At 31.9% G+C, this 20,454-nt stretch overlaps 2 protein-coding genes across 2 annotated transcripts; both read left to right on the plus strand.

Moving 5' to 3' along the window:
- Nucleotides 1-7,414, plus strand: LOC131942459 (sodium-coupled neutral amino acid transporter 7-like). Its single transcript, XM_059302359.1, has 10 exons — nt 1-64; nt 1,506-1,627; nt 2,282-2,480; nt 2,950-3,091; nt 3,719-3,811; nt 4,128-4,185; nt 4,635-4,769; nt 5,913-6,037; nt 6,451-6,650; nt 7,215-7,414. The coding sequence occupies exons 1-10, from the start codon at nt 1-3 to the stop codon at nt 7,412-7,414; spliced, it is 1,338 nt and encodes a 445-aa protein (XP_059158342.1).
- A 5,090-nt stretch (nt 7,415-12,504) lies between these two features.
- On the plus strand, nt 12,505-18,249 carry LOC131942460 (sodium-coupled neutral amino acid transporter 7-like). The gene is made up of 10 exons (XM_059302360.1): nt 12,505-12,568; nt 12,789-12,910; nt 13,864-14,062; nt 14,625-14,766; nt 15,409-15,501; nt 15,850-15,907; nt 16,373-16,507; nt 16,748-16,872; nt 17,286-17,485; nt 18,050-18,249. Exons 1-10 carry the CDS (start codon nt 12,505-12,507, stop codon nt 18,247-18,249), a joined length of 1,338 nt encoding a protein of 445 aa, XP_059158343.1.
- The last annotated feature ends 2,205 nt before the right edge of the window (nt 18,250-20,454 follow it).

The raw sequence follows: 20,454 nt of genomic DNA on the forward strand, positions 1-20,454 counted from the left end.
ATGACTGAACAAAAGCCTCTTCCAATATTCAGAACATCAAAAGAAGGCACAGATTTAAAAAAGGGTAAGTTTGTTTGAAAATATTTTAAGATGCAATTTTTATTATCGGCATGGTCTAACATTTATATTATTTCCAAATAAATGTTTTTGAAACGTCTCACACACGCCTATTGTAAAAAAACTATATTAGTTATTAATTGATGTATTTAATGATTATTTATTTGAAAAGTATATAGGAAATACTTTAACCATGAAAGAGTTGATCCACGAGTAACTTTCTTCAAAAAAAAACTTTAAAATAAAAAAAAAGGCTTGTATAAAAAACTAATGTTACAATAATATTTGCAATTTTCTGAGATTTAAGAGAGTTTATTTCTCAAAAAGCTCATTTAAAAATTAAGCATGACTTCAGTGCGATGAGAAGTCGTTTTATATTTTATATAGATACTAGTCGTCCCGGCAAGGCCATGCCCCGGCCTCAAAAGCAAACACAAACAAAAATGCCAACACTAACGCAATTACAAAATAAAACACAAACACAAACACAACGGAAACACAAACACAAACACACACACAAATGCAAAAGCAAACGCAAACGCAAACGCAAACACAAACACAAACATAAACGCAAACGCAAATACAAACGGAAACTTAAACGCAAAAATATTTTGCAGAACATAAACACAAACTTAAATCCAAACATAAAAGCATAGTGCTAAAAAAATAGACCTGGGCTACGAATCGCATCGTGTCGGGGCGCCGGCGAAACCATCTGATTCTACTTAGTAATTGACTATAATACCCAATCTTATTCATAGTCTATCGCACTGTTTAAAACAAACGTAGCTGGGAAAGCCCAGGGCGGCAAATAGCACCCTTTGGGGCGCCGGAGGACGCCCTGGATTCGATTTAGTTATGGACTATAGTAACCCTTTTTATCCAAAGTCCATAGCACTGTTTAAAACGAACGATTGCATCATACTGCTCACAGGATTAAACAATGTAATAAAAGTATTTTGTTTTTGCCCGATGTAATGTCTTTTTTAAAGGCTATTTATATTTTATGTGATCTATCAAGGGAATTAAATGGCAATAAAGGAACACAGTGAGTAGTGTGTACACTTTAAAAAAAAATTGAAGGATGATACATATTCTTGGATTTTTTTTTATTCCACATGATTTTAATTAAAATTATACGTTTGTGAAATAAAATTTGTTTTACATATGAGAGTGTGAAATTATTTAATTGCTGGCACAAGTCAATTTCAATGATGTTCGAGTTTATGTAAAATGCCCACAAGTTAAAATATATTTCTCCTTACTCTACTGACACCTACTATCCAATGCAGTTCTGTTATCCAACTGTCCGCCACAACTTTCTACTACTTATCAATCCACTCAACGTTGACCTCCTAGTTAATACATAATCTCTGCTTTCTTTTTCCTATTTTTTAAATATCGCCTTACTTGCGTTATCACACTTTGGTACGTGTTTCTCTGTACAGGCTCAGGGTGGTTTGTAACAACATTTCTTGTGGTCAACGCCACACTGGGTGCAGGGCTACTCAACTTTCCTATGGCCTATCACCAGGCTGGCGGTATCGTGACTGCCATGATTGCCCAGTCAGTAAGTAGAATAAATTCACAGATATATGTGTCGTTTGTAGTCGTTATAGGCAAGGATAGGCACTAGCGTAGTAAAATAGTGTTTTAAAAACAGCATAAAAATAAAACCTCTACAAACATTGTATATTAAAAATGACACCGGACACATTAAAACACAAAAACACGTTCACTGGGGAAGAAAAACTCATTAAATATTTCACATGATATAAGCTCTTAATAAATGTCGCAATTAAATTTTCAAGGCGTGGTCGGGTGGGAGAGCGTGTGTTTTCTAACTCAAACAGTCCCGAGTTCGTACCTCGGCATATCATGTTCGCAAACTGGGCACTGTAACAAATCAAGGAGAAAAAAAACTCTCCAAGATTAAAAGCTACGCAGCAGATTGTTTATCCGTGTACAAGGGGTATGGAGGTAAATAAAAAAGAAAAGCAGGATGAAGTCGGAGTCTAAGGGCCACATAAGGTTAAACAGATTGACACTTAATATAAAATTTCATTGGAGGCATTGCCTCTTGTAATACAATAAGAACGAAGAAGGAAATCAACAAATGCATTATAAACTACAATCAAAACCTGTTGTTTCCAAAGTGTTTGACGGATTTTATGTAGAGTTTTATCGTGCAAAGTACATTCTTCTTTTTTTAAATTTTGGTCAGGTCTTTTTAGTCCCTGTGATTGTTTCAATCTTCATCCTCGCCTACTGTGCCGACATCAAAGGCTCCAACACCTACCCTGACATGGTTCTATCCATTTGTGGCCCTACAGCACAGATGGTGTGTGCTGCATGTCTTATGGTGGACTGTTTTGTCATGTGTGTCACATTCCTGATTGTAATTTCTGACCAATGGGAAGTTTGTAAGTAAACAGCGCTGTAGAAATTTTTAATGTATTTACCAGAGAGTATATCTGCAATTATCCTGAGTTAGAAACCCATCAATGTTGGGTTGGTTCAGGGACGTTCTACTTTCTTGAACTGGAAATCGATATCGAGACTTTTGTGTTGGTAGCCTAGTGCATGTTAGGGAAAGTAAAAGCAATTGGACAAAATTCTCACCACACCTTCACTACATATTCCGAGGTAGAGAAACAAATGAATTCTACTTCATATACCCAATGGATATCTAGATATAAAGAGGATTCTTTATTTTATATTTGCAAATAACAATGAATATTATTGAGATATTTTCACTAAAATCATGATAGTTAACACTGTTTTTGTTGTAGACGTAAATACATAAAAAAGAATTAACATATAAATTATTAAAGTTGGATAAATAGCTCACTTTTACATTCAGATTACAACAATCGTTTTTTTTTATTTCAGTTTTCCTAAATGTGGCTAACGATCTCTACTGCCAAACACAACCGTTCTACATGTCAAGAACATTTGTTATTTCCTTTACATCTGCAGTGTTTATTCTTCCATTATGTTTTTCAAAACAAATTGATTTTCTAAGACATTCTAGGTAAGTGGAAGATGCATAGTACTCCACATAGATTATGTTATTATAGTGGTCATACAATGAGCAAATACCCTCGAAATTCATTATCAGGTGCTCTGTAATGATCCTTAAAAAACGAAAGCATATTTCAGTAGTACTATGATTAAGGATATGGCAGAATTTTGAAATTTTCAATTTTTATTTTATATTCTTCTTTGTTTGACATTGCTGAAAAGAGATACTTAACTTTACACGAAAATCCAAAAATTACCACCAAACATGATATGATGGCAATGATGTATAGATGTACAAACACAAGAATAATCAGTATGTAAAAAAGTGTGTAAACACTGCTCTGCCGAAGATAATACACGAATCCTATTAAAGCCTGTCGCTCCTTGTGATTTCCACCAAAGTCCAAAAAATAGCTAATTTTGATTCTATTTGATGAGTACGAATTCAGGTTTAAGGTCACCACTAAAAGGTTATTAAACAGAACACACAGAGTATACGTTTTACTTTTCAAAAATACGACATAGTCTTAAACAACTGAACATGTGAATACAAAACTACTTAAATACATAATGTTGGTTATTTCATATCATGTGTTGCTCATAAACTATTGTTAGGAAAACATTTCTCTCCATCCAGCGTTATTGGTGTTATCGGCAGCTTGTGTGTAGCTGTTCTAGTGGCCATCAAATATTTTCTACTTCATGATAATCAGGGAACTATTGCCACGACGTAAGTAAATCTAAACTCAATTTTAAATTAATTTTTATGGTTAACGTGCATTTCTTTTTTTACTATAATGATAATAAGTTATTTTTATGGCTATTAAGAATACATTTTTATTTATAAGAATATATGAATAAACATTTTGTTTTATTAATACATTTTGTAGATTTTTAAAAAAAATATCAACCTATAATGTAACACATTTAGTAAATTTGGAGCCTAATATAACATTTTATTAACTATTAAACAAAATCAAATTTTATTTTTTAACAATATCATCGGTTTCTATGTAGCTTGCTATGTTGGAATTTCACAATTTCAGACCACATTCATGGATCGATGTATTAATATTTGTCCCAGTCATTAGTTTTGCCTTTGAGGTAAGCCTGGTAGTGCTGTAGTAGTTACTGGTTAAATGACTTTTTATACAATACATCAATAACTATTTCCTATATGGGATCTTTAAACATGAACTTTGTGTAAAATTGTTTTTAAATAATTGAGTGTCAGTCGTAATTTTTTTTTTGTAAAGTGTCAAATATTATTTTTGCAAATTGAAGGAAATTAAGAAAAAAATATTTAGAATGGGAAACGTTTACTAATTAAGGGAACATAAAGAACATTTTAAAAAAATCTTGTAATAAATTTTCAAATATAAAACTCTGACAAAACTTAACTTGTTTCAAAAAAACAACACCACTATGCATATATATATATATATATATATATATATATATATATATATATATATATATATATATATAATTTTATAATATAATATTATTATAAAATGTTTTTACTGACAAATATTTGTATTGAAATATTTTAGTGTCACCTTAGTATCATCTCCGTCTACTCCTGTATGTCAAAGCGCAACACAAGAGAGTTCTCTAAAACAGTAACACTTGCCTTGATAGTTTGTGTCATAACCTACACGTCCACAGCAACTCTGGGCTACTTACAGGTTTGTCTTGTTTCCCTTTGTTCGAAAAATAGCATTGTTCATGCACTAGAAAAATGACCCGTTGAGGGAGAAATGCAACGGACACTAGGTTGATAGTGTTGTCTTTTTCTTTATATTTAAATGCCTTTTACCGATCCTTTGACAGGGACAGAAAATGTTTTATAATGTTAGGTATATTCAACTGATAAGTTAAACTGCTTCAATACAACTATATTATACTAATATGTGAACTTAATTTAATAGTGAAGGATACGTTTTTAAATGATATTCTACTAATACTTATAATACTAATACGTGAAGGGTTGGTTAAGTTTATAATGATGGTATATTCTGCTGATATGTGAAATTATTTTAATAGAAAGGCAATTTTAAGTAATAATAACATCGCAATAGCTAGCTATTAACTGCAAACAGTAGTGAGTAATTATAAAATTGTACGTTGAACTCTTGTCACGACATTGGAGTAGGGCGGGAATTAAATTTAATAACCAGTTCCGATAACTAAACGATAATTCACTGTCCACAGTTAACGACCGGACCTAACAATTATGTTACTAATTTTAAAAAATGTTAATTAATGATAAGAGTAAAAGACATTTAATGTGAATTTATTTAAATTAGAAAAGCTTAATTAACAAGCATGCCATAAAATGACAATAGAAAAATGGTGCAGTAGATAAAAATTGATAAATAGTTTATCCTGTGTGATCGGGAACTCTACGAGACGAAGACCAACCCCTCCCGTTATATTCCTCTGATCTATGCAATCCGTGAGAAAAGAGTGGGGGTTGAGGAAAGGTTTTAGAAGGTTGATTGGGTTTGTATTCACGAGTGCGGGAGTATTGTTTTTTTTAGTATACACACACACAAACACACACACACACACACACACACACACACACACACACACACACACACACACACACACACACACACATATACATATATATATATATATATATATATATATATATATATATATATATATATATATATATATATATATATGTATATATATATATATATATATATATATATATATATATATATATATATATATATATATATATATATATATATATATATATATATATATATATAAGACCTCTGTATGCCATTAGACTTTAATTATAAATTCGACAGTTTGGTGACAACATCACACATGACATACTGCTGTCATTTAACCCAACAACTGATGTAATGGTGGCTGTAGTACTTGTTGCTGTGAAAACGTACACCGCATACCCCATTCTTTGCTTCGTCGGAAAGTAGGTCTAGTTAGTATAAATCAAGAATACTTTAAATGCAGCGTCAAAGTATTTTACAACAGAAATTAGCTATCTGTCTAGTTAATGTTGGCCTTAGAATTAGGAACGGCGTGGTTGGATAATAGTGCTTGCTACTGCTAACCTATAAGTCTCGATATTGGATCACAGTCTTCACTCCCTGAGTCCACCCAGCTCTGATTGGTACCTGACTTAAGTTAGTTTAAGTAAAGGGGTCTTTGCATAGTGCTGACCACACCTGTCTATTTGCGTGTTAAAGTAAAAGAAACAGATGCATTCTACTTGATTAAAGAGGTTTGTAAAGGTAACTTTCTTTATACTCTATATAAATTAAGTACATTTTATTTGATTCACAAACGAGCTATTCAAATTTAATTTATATTATTACTCAATAGAGCCGCGTTTGAAACCTTATGGAGAATATTCTGGAAAATGAGCCCAGAAGAAATTGTAAAAAGAGAAAAGACGAGACGTGTTATAATTACATTGGTGTGGTTCACCTTGACCCTGCTACTGGCCGTCTTAATCCCCAATATGGGCGTGGTCGTAGAGATCCTTGGTGCTTTAGCTGTAGTGCTTATATTTGTATTTCCAGGTCAGTAATTTTTTAAAACTATTTACAGAATATAGTGAAAATATTGCCATCGTAATGAATAATTAACATGTATTTTAAAAGATTTCGCCGTTTTACTCTTCCATACTTTATCGTTTACGAAATATAAAGGATAAACTGTAATTTTGAAAAAAAAATTATAAACTGTATTGCTTTAGCCTACAATTCATAGTTTTCTATCAAGTTTTAGCAAGTCCCGGTAACCTGAGGTAGTACAGATGTACCCTAACTTCGGTTTCTCAAAAGCAAATATCAAGAGCACCGAACAGCACTGTCCCTCACTGCACCTCACTGCACTCCACAGCACGCCACTGTACTCTGACGTACCCTGCCCCTTGACCCTTTCACTTAACGGTCAGGTAACCATCACGATCTGGTTGGTTTGAATTGTGGAGCTTCCACAAGGAGAGCACTCTAACCTACCAAGCTAGCAGTCATACGACACCATCCTCATAGCAACCCCACCACTCTCACAGTGTATCTAACTAAAACATTATGTAAACTTCATGCTGTAGGGAAATGTTATTGTATTGTTTCTACCAACAGGGTTGTGTTTGTTTAAGACGATGCAGAATAAGATAGAATCAGGCGAGAAACATCTGACAAAAGCGTATGTATGTAGGGGGATTGGCATCGTGTACATTATTGTTGGTACTTTCATATTTGGACTGACCGTAACACAGGCCATTATAAAGGACATTCAAGGTGTCAAGGCGGACACGTCGAAATTCTCCTGCAGCTCATAAAATGTTGTTTTTTTCTTGTTGTTGTTGTTCTAGAATTTATAATAAAATACTATGTGTTATGAATGTTTAAAAATAAACATAAAATGAAGCTATATGTTTTATGTAATTATTTTTTCAGTAATTTGTGGCTTACTGGTTTGTACATACTATAAGATTTTAAAATCAAAGTATATTATTATAATTCAGTTTAAGCTCTTATACTAAATAATAATTTAAACCAAATTGGATTATCAGTAATTTTCATTAAAAAAAATACTACTTAGCATATTCTAAGGCAAGAAGCCAATGTAAATGTACCTCACTACCATGTTGTTTATAAGGCCTGTAGTCCGTACATCAGATAATACATCATAGTCAGTCCTTTCTTTTGTTTAAAAATGATATAACGGAGTTCGAAACATTTTCAGATACCCTTTAAGGCTAACTTTATTCACGAATTTTTTAGTTATCTATTTCGTAAAAATATATGCATGCACATCCATGCGATAGCTTCAAAGAAACCTAACGAAACCTAACGTAAAGTAAAATGTCGTTCTCACTTGGGAATATATATAATTTTAATTAATTCATAAAAAAATTAATTAGGCATCCAATTAAGTCAACTTTAATGTCATGATGCATTGTCTTCATGTCTTGACCAACGTAGGGCCTACCAACTACGATCCGTATCTGTCAGTTAGAAGTGTCCGACATTTCGCTCGGGCGTTTCGATCTAGACTGACAACTGGCGACAGACATAGGAAGTGAGTTAAATAAAAGCTTATAAAAAGTCCTACATTGAGAAACTTTGAACACATTTATAAAAACAAATGAAAATTATAGATAATCTAAGTCATATTTTCCTGTATCGAGTACTTCAGTGTCCAACATATAGCAAAACCACAAAAAAACCGCCTAAATAAACCTTTCAGAAAAAAGCAAATAAAGCGGGAGTGATCTCCCAAACCTTTCTCGAATGTTCTTACATAACACTTTGGGGAACATCAACGGGTATATAGACTTTATTTATTTAAAACATTTCATTATTTTATTTTTTTAAATAGAATAGAATCTCGATCAAAAAAGAATTGCGCACCAAATGAATATCAAACAATGTGTGTATAATAGTATGGAACACTAGTACTTACTAAGTTCACGTCCTTTTATTGAGAAATCGTAAATAGCTTAAAGTTCTACTGCCGGTCACCGAAGTTTACTTAAAATTCGACAGAAAACAGAGAATTAGATCTTTTACTTAAATGTGAAATTTCATCTATCAAAAACAGTACGCAACTTATAGGCTTTGGAAGAACTGAAAGTAGAAAAAATTCTACTTTCGGTTACTGGAAATCACTGAATAGTTGTGTATAACTAGAAATTTGATGTAATACTTCTTCTTCTTCGTTCTTAATTGAGAATACGGTGGAGGATTTAGACAACAAGTCCAACTTCGTGAATAAAACGGACTGTGGTCTCCAGATTGGCAGGTGCCCCATATAATTTTTCCTTGAGTGGGGTAATTCTTATATATGAAATTTCATCGACCTAGCTACAACGGTACTCAAGTTTTCGTGTTCACAGACACACAAACAGACATACAGACAGAATTGCAAAGCCAAGTTTTCCCGCCTTGATTACGCTTAAAACGCCAAAATTTTGATATATCTGGATTTAGAATTTTCGCCAAATTTGAAAAACAAGTACCCTATTTTCGTATATAATGAAGTACTGAGGTGTAAAACGGTGAAAACTGTCAAAATTTCATTTGATTTTTCTGCCCGATTACAATACTTCCTCTATACTCTGCATACAAGAAAGTAATACGCATAGAGTAGGCCTATAATTTAGATCAAAAGTCATACATTTTTAATGCTGCGACAATTGTATCATTTGTATACTTTAGTGTTGTTTGTACCCAGATTCTTGTAAAAGGTCACCGTTTGCATGACAGGTTATTAATCGCAAACTATTCAATTGCTCGTTGAACATTTACCAATTGTTTGAAACTAAATCAACATAATATGAATCATAATTTTACTTTTCTCATTTACGGAATATACATTAAGTATTAAAATCAAAACCAATATTTTAACAATTCTAAAAGTAATTTTTCTGTACGTCTTATATATATTAAATTAAATACATGTGTTTTACCACTAGACACCTTAAAAAGCATTCTTTTCAACACTTAACATTTATATTCTATTTTTAAAATATAGAGTTCTCACTTCTTTATAGCTCTTGTCAACACTCCTAAAATGTAATTTATATGTCTAATTTTTTAAATTTTAATATAGAGATCTCTGGATAACTGTAGTGGGTGTCCAGCAGGACTGATAACTCTAAATTATCTAAATAATAAAACGATAAAATAGAAAAGCAATATAACATATATGAACTATCTTCAATCAAGATAAGAATATAAAATTGTTTCTTATTATTTCAAGCAGCACTCGCGCTATAAATATCACCATCAAGTGTTAACATTCAGTACTTATACACCCCACATTAACACTTATAAAGCCTAATTGAATATTAAAACAATACGTAATGACTTATTCCACATGCTGAAGCAATAAGTACCTGCATGCTTGAATCGTAAACCCCTACAAAAAGGCTACGTATTTATATGTCGACTTGCCTGGCAGTCTAAAAATGTGAAAAATACTTTCGTTGAAAAAATAAAATATGTGGCTCTCTATTTTTTCTTGAATAAAAACAATTGCATATAACTCAAAATTTTAAAATAAGAAAAACAGAATGGTAGTGGATAAAAAACGTGGTTGACCTAGGCTAAGGTGACCCATAGGTGCAAATAAGAGGCAACGTATTTGATTTGGGATTGATTGTGCGAATGAAACCCATGTACACTAACTTTAACTCTACCGTTAAATGCTTCTATTTGTAGTTATTTTGATAGTTGTGCATTATTAATACTAAAAGAAAACATTTATTTTTAAAGGATTTAATTTAGATTGCTCAATATGTGTGTGTGTGTGTGTGTTTATGTCATATAAACATCCTATTAAGTCAAATTATACGTGCCAAGTTTGAAACGAATCAGTCGATAAGAAGTGGTCGAAATTGTGATCTATATCGAAGCATGATTTAAGGTTGACAGGAAAACAAGATAAATGAAAGCTTATAAACATATTATTCAATACTATAATTCGATTAATCGATAGCATTTTCTTTTACCATATCATACAAAATTTGAGGTACTAATTGCATACGGAACATCAAATGATATACATATACGTTTATCTCCAATTTTATTAATTATAAAATTATATATATATATATAATTTATATATATATATATATATATATATATATATATATATATATATACATATTTATAAAATGTGTTAATATATTTTGCTTATATCTTGTAATTAGAGATACATTGTTTTATAAACAAAAAACGGTAGTGTTTAAGTAAGCGCTTTAAATAAAATGTTAATGCTGCTTGGCATTTACCGTTTTAATCAAATTAGTAAACAGGTGTCTCCATAACTATAGAAGAATGTAAATGGCTGATTTAATCTACAATATAAACAGCTAGACATGCATTTTATTTTATTGTTCGAAATAACTACACTAATGTAAGTATCATTTATGTATACAATCATATATATATATATATATATATATATATATATATATATATATATATATATATATATATATATATATATATATATATATATATAAAATTTACGACATAGTTTTAAACAAATATGCTGTTGGGGAATTCAAAGGCAGTATAAATATATACTTTCATCAAACATAAGACAAGTAATCATAATCAAAGATATTCATATTTTGTTGTTACTGTAACATTAAATGTTTGTTCTGATCACGTCATGACTCCATTGAAAAGAAAAGTGTCTTGATCTTTACTCTGCTAACTATAGGGGATAAAAGACAAAAATTGAAAATAAATATTCAATATATATAAAATACTTAAAAAAAACTTTTTAAAAAACCACGTTTTTCTTGTGGACTAAAAAGTAGAAAATAAATTTTTCTTCCGACCCTAGGGGATCTACCAATGACTGCTCGTAGATTTTGTGCTTTCTCGAGCTGTGCAGGTTCTTGTACTGACTGTTCATACGTTTGACAAATAGAAACATATACTTATTTTAAAATGTTATTAAACAGCTTCAACTACTGAAAGTACGCAATACTAACGGCGTAATTTTTTGTGGGACACAAATATTATTGAAAATCAAATATGAAGAAATGAACTATTTTATTCAAATTTAATTTTTTTAGTAGTATAGATTTACTTATCAAGACGTATGCTATGAAATTAATACAATTTTCTTGGCCAAAAATAATCTACAAAAATAAGTTGAAATACAACAAATATGAAATTGACTTGCTGCGTTTCACCGGAATCATTTATCATTGATTTCTTTTGCACCTATTTTCCTATTTTCGTCCCCCTAAGCGACCTGACCCCCCCCCCCCTCCAGTACGAAAGTATGAACACAAATTTATTTACAGATTTTATAATATTCAGAGAAATCTTCTATTTTAGAAACAGGCATTTAATTACACAAACTCAAAACAATGACTATAATTTGCAGCATGCACAGAAGTTATTAGCTTGTAATCAAAAATTGTCGTTCAATGCGTCGATCTAATCCAATTGCAAAATTTGTCCACTTTAATGATTAATCATCTTTCGGCTATAGCATATTGATACATGTATTTGAATTTTTTTTAAATTCTAACAGCCGCCACATTTAATCAATTAAAAACCCAAAAAGCAAGTACAAAATCACCAGGGGCAGGATTACCACAGGACCCCTTGAAGTCCACAGTAGACCATATTTTTTTTTCAAAATTTCATTTTTGTCAATTTTTGCTTAAACTGCCTGAACTGCGTAGTTTGTTCAGTTGAATAAAAGAAGGTCACAACACCCAATTAATATTTTTTGTCAATTGTATACTCATTATATTTAGTTTTGACTTTGAAGTATATATCTACAAAAATATCTAAAGTATCTAAATAACTTATACTTTTTTACACAGTAAATCAGTTGGAGCACCATACCTAAGTCAAGTATTTAGACTGCAACTCTAAATAATTTCCAAAAAAAATGAATGAACAAAAGCCTTTTAAAATTATCAGAACAGCAAAAGAAAGTACAGATTTAAAAAAAGGTACGTTTACATTAAATTTATATTTTAAATATGCATTTTAAATTGCATACATGATCTTACGTTTCTCTTTTTTCAAAATAGTTTTTTTCTTAATCGTCCGTCTTTCGCATATCGAACATAAACGATTTACACTACAGTAACCTAACTAATACGTAATATCTGCTTTCTCTGACCAAACTTGCGTCATCTCGAATAGGTAAAAATATTTTCTATGTTTCAGGTTCTGGCTGGTTTCTATCAACATTTCTTTTGGTCAATGCCACACTGGGTGCCGGACTTCTAAACATTCCCATGGCCTATCACCAGGCTGGTGGTGTCGTGACGGCACTGATTGCCCAGACAGTAAGTTGACTTAAGACTAAATTCACCGAAATTTGTGTCATTTGTGGTCTTCTCAGCCAATGCAAGGCAACACCTAGTTAAATAACATTTTGAAAACAGCATAAAAATAAAAGTTTTATAAAAAAAATGTAATCAAAATGATAACGGGCACATTAAGATACAGTAACTGGGGGAAAATAAATTAAACAGTTCATATGATGCAAGGTCTTAATTAACGTAATATACATTTTTTAAGCTGAATTTTCTTCAGTTAATCTAATCGGAGATATTTAAATTTTTAGAAATGTTTAAATTCAAGATTTCACGGTGCTAAAAAAGTAAATAAAAATTAGACGTGAAAGTTGTGGTCGGGCGACTCCAAAAGTCCCGAGTTTTTACCCTAGCACAGGGGTCTCCAAACTTTTCACTCCGAGGGCCGCATTGACTATCACATTTCATTTCGTGGGCCAGTTTCTTCCAGGCATGTCTTTGATTTTTCTGGGGAAAGTTCCCCAGCCATCACCAACAAACCCTTTTTTTCCTTGGACAAAAAGATCTCCGCGAGCCGCATGAGAGGACCTCGCGGGCCGCATCCGGCCCGCGGGCCGTAGTTTGGAGACCCCTGCCCTAGCACATAAAGCCAGTTAGCTGGAAACAAATAGCAACCAATCAAGGAAAAAAAAATTAACTGCTGGGTAACAGATTGTCCATAGGTGGACAGGGTTATGGAAGCAAATGCAAAACATAAAAGCAGGCTGAAGTTGTATTCAACGATCGATGCGCCGTAAAACAGGCTTACATATTTTATTAAATCGCGTTGAAGGAAATTCCCACACGTATTAAAGTAAGAACGAAGAAAAAGATCCACCAATAATCAAATACAATTAAAGAGGTTTCTTTTAAAACCGGATGATTAATTTTAAATATTATACAAACTACAATATTATTATTTTTAATTCGATTTTTTCCCCCAGATCCTCCTAGTGCCTGTGATTTTTTCAATCTTCATCCTCGCCTACTGTGCCGACATCAAAGGCTCTAACACCTACCCTGACATGGTTCTATCCATTTGCGGCCCTACAGCACAGATGGTGTGTGCTGCCTGTCTTATGGTAGACGGTTTTGTCATGTGTGTCATATTCCTGATTGTAATTTCTGACCAATGGGAAGTTTGTAAGTAAACAACGTTATAGTCTTTCTTCTTCTTCTTCGTTTTTAATTTTTAGTACTGTAAGGGATCGAGCCTTATCTGCCAGAGGGTTTGAACTTGAGACTATTTTTCCAATTTATCAACTGCCGACTCGACCACGCCTCCATCACAATTTAGGACCGTGTCAACTGGTGTTAATATTGATTCCGATTTCAGCCTGCTTTTCAATTTTGGATTTGCTTCCATAGCCTTTGTCCAATCAAGAACAAACCACAAGCAGCAGTTGTTTGATTTTGGAGTTGTCTCATCGAACTCGAGACTTTTCGGTTTAGCAACCATGAGCTTTACCGAGTCGACTACGCCGACCCTAACGCTATAGTTATTACTCTATTAACTATAGTGTATGGCTACAAATATACCCAAAGGTTATTACAATTTGGTGACGTTATGAATTGAGATAAATATCGAATAATAATATTTTTTAAAAATAAAAATAATAATTAATTGACATTAAAGCTTGTCACAGTTGGATAAAAATCTAACTTTTACAATCAGATTATAACAATCGGTGTTTTTTAATTTCAGTTTTCCTAAATGTGGCTCACGATCTCTACTGCCAAACACAACCGTTCTACATGTCAAGAACATTTGTTATTTCATTTACATCTGCAGTGTTTATTCTTCCATTATGTTTTTCAAAACAAATTGATTTTCTAAGACATTCTAGGTAAGTGGAACATGCATAAAATTCTACATGGGTCATGTTACTAGATCGGTTATAAAAATCTGAAATAAGCTTAAAAATTGTTATCAGGAGCTCTATATCGATTTCTAAAATCCAAAGAAAAACATGGCTGAGTAATACTAAGTTAAAGGATATGGAAGTACTTTTAAAACGACTATCTATTTATTAGTTTTTCTTGTTCGTTTGAACATAAACTATACGTACGTATAAAAATACACCACAAATTACCACACCGCACGATCTGTAGGTGTATAATGTCTACATGTAGAAACACAAAAATAATGTACATGTAAAACGAATATCTAAATACTGTTGTGCGGAAGAGAATACACGAATAATAAAACAGACTGGCGTCCATTGTATTTTCCACCAAAGTGCAGAAAAATTGCTAGTTCCCATCATATTTTATAAACATAAATTAAGATTTTAAAATAAACACTAAAACTTTAATAGAATATTATGAAATAGAACACGCAAGAATACTTTTACATACTATGACATAATCTTAAACAGTTAAAAATCAATGTAAATACTAAGCTACATTATGACATGAAGTTAGTTATGTTGTTTTAAATATTGTGTTGCTCATAAACTATTGTTAGGAAAACATTTCTCTCCACCCAGCGTTATTGGTGTTATCGGCAGCTTGTGTGTAGCTGTTCTAGTGGTCATCAAATATTTTCTACCTCATGATAATCAGGGAACTATTGCCACGACGTAAGTAAATCTTAACTTAATTTTACAGTTCTTGTTATGGCTAAAAAGCATTTAGTTTAATCTATAAGAACTTACAAAGAAAAACTAAATAATTTTACAGTTATTTTTATGGCTTTAAAGAATATATTTTTGATTTACAACCAAAATATGAAGAAATTTTTTTTTTGCATTAATACATTTTGTTGATTAAATAATTTAAAACACCAACTTATAATGTATTATTTTGAGTACATTTTATGCGCCACACATAACATTTTATTAACTACTAAACAAAATCAAATATTATTTTTTTAAACAATAACATAAGTTTCTATGTAGCTTGCAAATGTTGCAATTCCACAATTTCAGACCACATTCATGGATTGATGTATTAATATTTGTCCCAGTCATTAGTTTCGCCTTTGAGGTATGCCTTATAGTGCTGTAGTAGTTACTGGTTAAATAACTTTTTCTATATTACATTAATAACTATTTCCTATCTGGGATATGTAGATATAAACTATAAGTAAACTATTTTTTTTAAAATCGAATTTCATTCTACTTTAGATTTTTAAAAAAGTCATAGTTTGTTTAATTGAAGCAAATTAAAAATAAATCTCTAGAAATGGAAACATTTGCTAATTAAGGTAACGTAGAAAACAACATATTATCTTTAAAATTGTAGAACACCGATACTATTTTTATTACACTCTGATAGACTAAAGAACAACACCGGAATGTACATATATATATATATATATATATATATATATATATATATATATATATATATATATATATATATATATATATATAAACTAAATATTATTATAGAATATTTCTTCTGACAAATATTAGTATTAATATATTTTATTTATTTATTTTTTTCTAGTGTCATGTCGGTATCGTCCCCATCTACTCCTGTATGGCCAAGCGTAACATGGGAGAGTTCTCTAAAACAGTAACACTTGCCTTGATATTGTGTATCATAACTTACACGGCCACAGCCATTCTGGGCTATCTACAGGTTTGTTCGAATCATACCATCATTCATAGAGAAGTTACGAAAGAGTTATGTATTCTCTGGGGTAGATGAAGCAGAGTTTATATGTTTCTTGACGGCATATGAAGGGAAGGTGTGGTTAGCTATTTGCCCAGCCGCCGTTATATATATATATATATATATATATATATATATATATATATATATATATATATATATATAAGACCTCTGTATGCCATTAGACTTTAATTATAAATTCGACAGTTTGGTGACAACATCACACATGACATACTGCTGTCATTTAACCCAACAACTGATGTAATGGTGGCTGTAGTACTTGTTGCTGTGAAAACGTACACCGCATACCCCATTCTTTGCTTCGTCGGAAAGTAGGTCTAGTTAGTATAAATCAAGAATACTTTAAATGCAGCGTCAAAGTATTTTACAACAGAAATTAGCTATCTGTCTAGTTAATGTTGGCCTTAGAATTAGGAACGGCGTGGTTGGATAATAGTGCTTGCTACTGCTAACCTATAAGTCTCGATATTGGATCACAGTCTTCACTCCCTGAGTCCACCCAGCTCTGATTGGTACCTGACTTAAGTTAGTTTAAGTAAAGGGGTCTTTGCATAGTGCTGACCACACCTGTCTATTTGCGTGTTAAAGTAAAAGAAACAGATGCATTCTACTTGATTAAAGAGGTTTGTAAAGGTAACTTTCTTTATACTCTATATAAATTAAGTACATTTTATTTGATTCACAAACGAGCTATTCAAATTTAATTTATATTATTACTCAATAGAGCCGCGTTTGAAACCTTATGGAGAATATTCTGGAAAATGAGCCCAGAAGAAATTGTAAAAAGAGAAAAGACGAGACGTGTTATAATTACATTGGTGTGGTTCACCTTGACCCTGCTACTGGCCGTCTTAATCCCCAATATGGGCGTGGTCGTAGAGATCCTTGGTGCTTTAGCTGTAGTGCTTATATTTGTATTTCCAGGTCAGTAATTTTTTAAAACTATTTACAGAATATAGTGAAAATATTGCCATCGTAATGAATAATTAACATGTATTTTAAAAGATTTCGCCGTTTTACTCTTCCATACTTTATCGTTTACGAAATATAAAGGATAAACTGTAATTTTGAAAAAAAAATTATAAACTGTATTGCTTTAGCCTACAATTCATAGTTTTCTATCAAGTTTTAGCAAGTCCCGGTAACCTGAGGTAGTACAGATGTACCCTAACTTCGGTTTCTCAAAAGCAAATATCAAGAGCACCGAACAGCACTGTCCCTCACTGCACCTCACTGCACTCCACAGCACGCCACTGTACTCTGACGTACCCTGCCCCTTGACCCTTTCACTTAACGGTCAGGTAACCATCACGATCTGGTTGGTTTGAATTGTGGAGCTTCCACAAGGAGAGCACTCTAACCTACCAAGCTAGCAGTCATACGACACCATCCTCATAGCAACCCCACCACTCTCACAGTGTATCTAACTAAAACATTATGTAAACTTCATGCTGTAGGGAAATGTTATTGTATTGTTTCTACCAACAGGGTTGTGTTTGTTTAAGACGATGCAGAATAAGATAGAATCAGGCGAGAAACATCTGACAAAAGCGTATGTATGTAGGGGGATTGGCATCGTGTACATTATTGTTGGTACTTTCATATTTGGACTGACCGTAACACAGGCCATTATAAAGGACATTCAAGGTGTCAAGGCGGACACGTCGAAATTCTCCTGCAGCTCATAAAATGTTGTTTTTTTCTTGTTGTTGTTGTTCTAGAATTTATAATAAAATACTATGTGTTATGAATGTTTAAAAATAAACATAAAATGAAGCTATATGTTTTATGTAATTATTTTTTCAGTAATTTGTGGCTTACTGGTTTGTACATACTATAAGATTTTAAAATCAAAGTATATTATTATAATTCAGTTTAAGCTCTTATACTAAATAATAATTTAAACCAAATTGGATTATCAGTAATTTTCATTAAAAAAAATACTACTTAGCATATTCTAAGGCAAGAAGCCAATGTAAATGTACCTCACTACCATGTTGTTTATAAGGCCTGTAGTCCGTACATCAGATAATACATCATAGTCAGTCCTTTCTTTTGTTTAAAAATGATATAACGGAGTTCGAAACATTTTCAGATACCCTTTAAGGCTAACTTTATTCACGAATTTTTTAGTTATCTATTTCGTAAAAATATATGCATGCACATCCATGCGATAGCTTCAAAGAAACCTAACGAAACCTAACGTAAAGTAAAATGTCGTTCTCACTTGGGAATATATATAATTTTAATTAATTCATAAAAAAATTAATTAGGCATCCAATTAAGTCAACTTTAATGTCATGATGCATTGTCTTCATGTCTTGACCAACGTAGGGCCTACCAACTACGATCCGTATCTGTCAGTTAGAAGTGTCCGACATTTCGCTCGGGCGTTTCGATCTAGACTGACAACTGGCGACAGACATAGGAAGTGAGTTAAATAAAAGCTTATAAAAAGTCCTACATTGAGAAACTTTGAACACATTTATAAAAACAAATGAAAATTATAGATAATCTAAGTCATATTTTCCTGTATCGAGTACTTCAGTGTCCAACATATAGCAAAACCACAAAAAAACCGCCTAAATAAACCTTTCAGAAAAAAGCAAATAAAGCGGGAGTGATCTCCCAAACCTTTCTCGAATGTTCTTACATAACACTTTGGGGAACATCAACGGGTATATAGACTTTATTTATTTAAAACATTTCATTATTTTATTTTTTTAAATAGAATAGAATCTCGATCAAAAAAGAATTGCGCACCAAATGAATATCAAACAATGTGTGTATAATAGTATGGAACACTAGTACTTACTAAGTTCACGTCCTTTTATTGAGAAATCGTAAATAGCTTAAAGTTCTACTGCCGGTCACCGAAGTTTACTTAAAATTCGACAGAAAACAGAGAATTAGATCTTTTACTTAAATGTGAAATTTCATCTATCAAAAACAGTACGCAACTTATAGGCTTTGGAAGAACTGAAAGTAGAAAAAATTCTACTTTCGGTTACTGGAAATCACTGAATAGTTGTGTATAACTAGAAATTTGATGTAATACTTCTTCTTCTTCGTTCTTAATTGAGAATACGGTGGAGGATTTAGACAACAAGTCCAACTTCGTGAATAAAACGGACTGTGGTCTCCAGATTGGCAGGTGCCCCATATAATTTTTCCTTGAGTGGGGTAATTCTTATATATGAAATTTCATCGACCTAGCTACAACGGTACTCAAGTTTTCGTGTTCACAGACACACAAACAGACATACAGACAGAATTGCAAAGCCAAGTTTTCCCGCCTTGATTACGCTTAAAACGCCAAAATTTTGATATATCTGGATTTAGAATTTTCGCCAAATTTGAAAAACAAGTACCCTATTTTCGTATATAATGAAGTACTGAGGTGTAAAACGGTGAAAACTGTCAAAATTTCATTTGATTTTTCTGCCCGATTACAATACTTCCTCTATACTCTGCATACAAGAAAGTAATACGCATAGAGTAGGCCTATAATTTAGATCAAAAGTCATACATTTTTAATGCTGCGACAATTGTATCATTTGTATACTTTAGTGTTGTTTGTACCCAGATTCTTGTAAAAGGTCACCGTTTGCATGACAGGTTATTAATCGCAAACTATTCAATTGCTCGTTGAACATTTACCAATTGTTTGAAACTAAATCAACATAATATGAATCATAATTTTACTTTTCTCATTTACGGAATATACATTAAGTATTAAAATCAAAACCAATATTTTAACAATTCTAAAAGTAATTTTTCTGTACGTCTTATATATATTAAATTAAATACATGTGTTTTACCACTAGACACCTTAAAAAGCATTCTTTTCAACACTTAACATTTATATTCTATTTTTAAAATATAGAGTTCTC

This window comes from Physella acuta, unplaced genomic scaffold, assembly GCF_028476545.2.
Source record: "Physella acuta isolate Inbredline_101_S28 unplaced genomic scaffold, ASM2847654v3 ptg000406l, whole genome shotgun sequence".
Taxonomy (NCBI): domain Eukaryota; kingdom Metazoa; phylum Mollusca; class Gastropoda; family Physidae; genus Physella; species Physella acuta.